Source organism: Capsicum annuum, unplaced genomic scaffold (assembly GCF_002878395.1).
Source record: "Capsicum annuum cultivar UCD-10X-F1 unplaced genomic scaffold, UCD10Xv1.1 ctg81943, whole genome shotgun sequence".
Taxonomy (NCBI): domain Eukaryota; kingdom Viridiplantae; phylum Streptophyta; class Magnoliopsida; order Solanales; family Solanaceae; genus Capsicum; species Capsicum annuum.
The window spans coordinates 1-1,579 of record NW_025892700.1 but is presented as its reverse complement, the minus strand read 5'-3'; the positions used below and the strand labels follow the sequence as shown (position 1 = coordinate 1,579).

At 36.0% G+C, this 1,579-nt stretch overlaps 1 protein-coding gene across 1 annotated transcript; it reads left to right on the top strand.

The window, feature by feature from the left end:
• Window positions 1-220: 220 nt before the first annotated feature.
• On the top strand, window positions 221-1,563 carry LOC124895415 (protein ZINC INDUCED FACILITATOR-LIKE 1-like; the record flags this gene model as incomplete). Its single annotated transcript, XM_047405849.1, has 6 exons — window positions 221-301; window positions 467-527; window positions 608-710; window positions 800-902; window positions 1,017-1,070; window positions 1,176-1,563. Coding segments are annotated over 6 exons (570 nt in total), but the record flags the coding sequence as incomplete, so codon positions are not given.
• Window positions 1,564-1,579: the final 16 nt, after the last annotated feature.

Below are 1,579 nucleotides of genomic sequence, written 5' to 3'. Positions count from 1 at the left end.
TAGCTTTAGACTCGGAGACACCAGTAGTAACATTTAACAAAAATTGTCATCTTGTTGTTTATAATACCTATATACAAAGTGAAACATATTAACTCATGGAGTAAGCATGCATGTTTGTACACTCCTTAGTGCATATATCTCGTAAAATTTGTTAGTTATCTTCATCTTCAATCGTTAGAGCTTTGGTCTCAGTTTGTCGATTAAATGAAATTGTGAGTAGTTTTGCACTGACGCATTTTCTTTTGAATATCTGTTTGCAGCTTTGCCGATATCATCTCTGTTCCCTTTCCTCTATTTTATGGTAAACTATACTAAATTTTAACTAACTTGCTCTTACATTCCTTGTGTTTTTTACTCCATATCATCTTTTGTCTAACATTCATGAGCGTAACAGATGCACAAGTTTTCGTTGGATTCTTACTTCTGATTATGGTTATGCCAATATCAACATTTTTGATTCTTGCAGGTCAGAGATTTTCACATTGCGGATAGGGAAGAAAATATTAGTTATTACGCTGGATATGTAGGTTAGTTCAATTTCCTTGGTGCTTCTGATTACATGACTTTTCAGAAGTTTGCATGTCTTACATGTCTAGATTTCTTGAAGGTTCTTCATTCATGTTGGGAAGAGCTTTGACGTCTATTCCTTGGGGAATGATTGCTGATCGTTATGGCCGAAAGCCAGTTATCGTGATCGGGGCAATTACAGTGTTAGTAGTTCTGGTTAATTAATAGTTTTGCTTAATTCAATTCATATTTCACTGAAGAATTTTCTGTTTCCATGATAATATAACTGCAGGGTTATTTTCAATGCACTGTTTGGCCTAAGTACGAACTTCTGGATGGCCATCGTTATGAGGTTTCTCCTAGGGAGCTTGTGTGGAATAATTGGCACTATGAGGGTAGGCCGTCGTTGCTACTTGATGAATAATTTTGTAGCATTTATAACCGCTATATTTTTCTGCGATTGATATCATGGTATGCATGTTTAAAATACATACTTCCAATCTCTCCAGGCATATGCTTCTGAGATTTGCCGAAAAGAATACCATGCTTTGGGGTTATCTGCTGTGAGTTGCTTCTGTCCCTCTCTCGTCGCTCTTTTCTTCAGGACATTATTCATTTCATAATCTCGGAAAACCTAAACAACAATGATTATTATCTGTTTAATTTAGATAAGCACATCATGGGGCATTGGCTTGGTTATTGGTCCTGCTATTGGAGGTTATCTTGCACAGGTATATCTAGTTTTTTCCCCCTGGTATGATTCTGTATCTAAGTTTTGCTCTAGCGAAAATTTAAGAACTACATTACTTAGAGAAGTATCCATTTCTTTCATTTGAAATTCTTCACGATGATAAAAGTCTTGATTTTAACAAACAAAACCATTTATCTCTCTGGTCGAGGCTGTGATTTATTCATATTCAACTTGATATGCGGGGAGGGCTTAGTCTACTTACTAGTGACTTGGATCGATCGCTTCCCACACTATTCCTCCCCACTAAAAAGAGCAATTGAGAATCGATCTCTCATTGGAAAATACTTTTAAACTAGGTACTGGATTTCAGTCTATGATTTT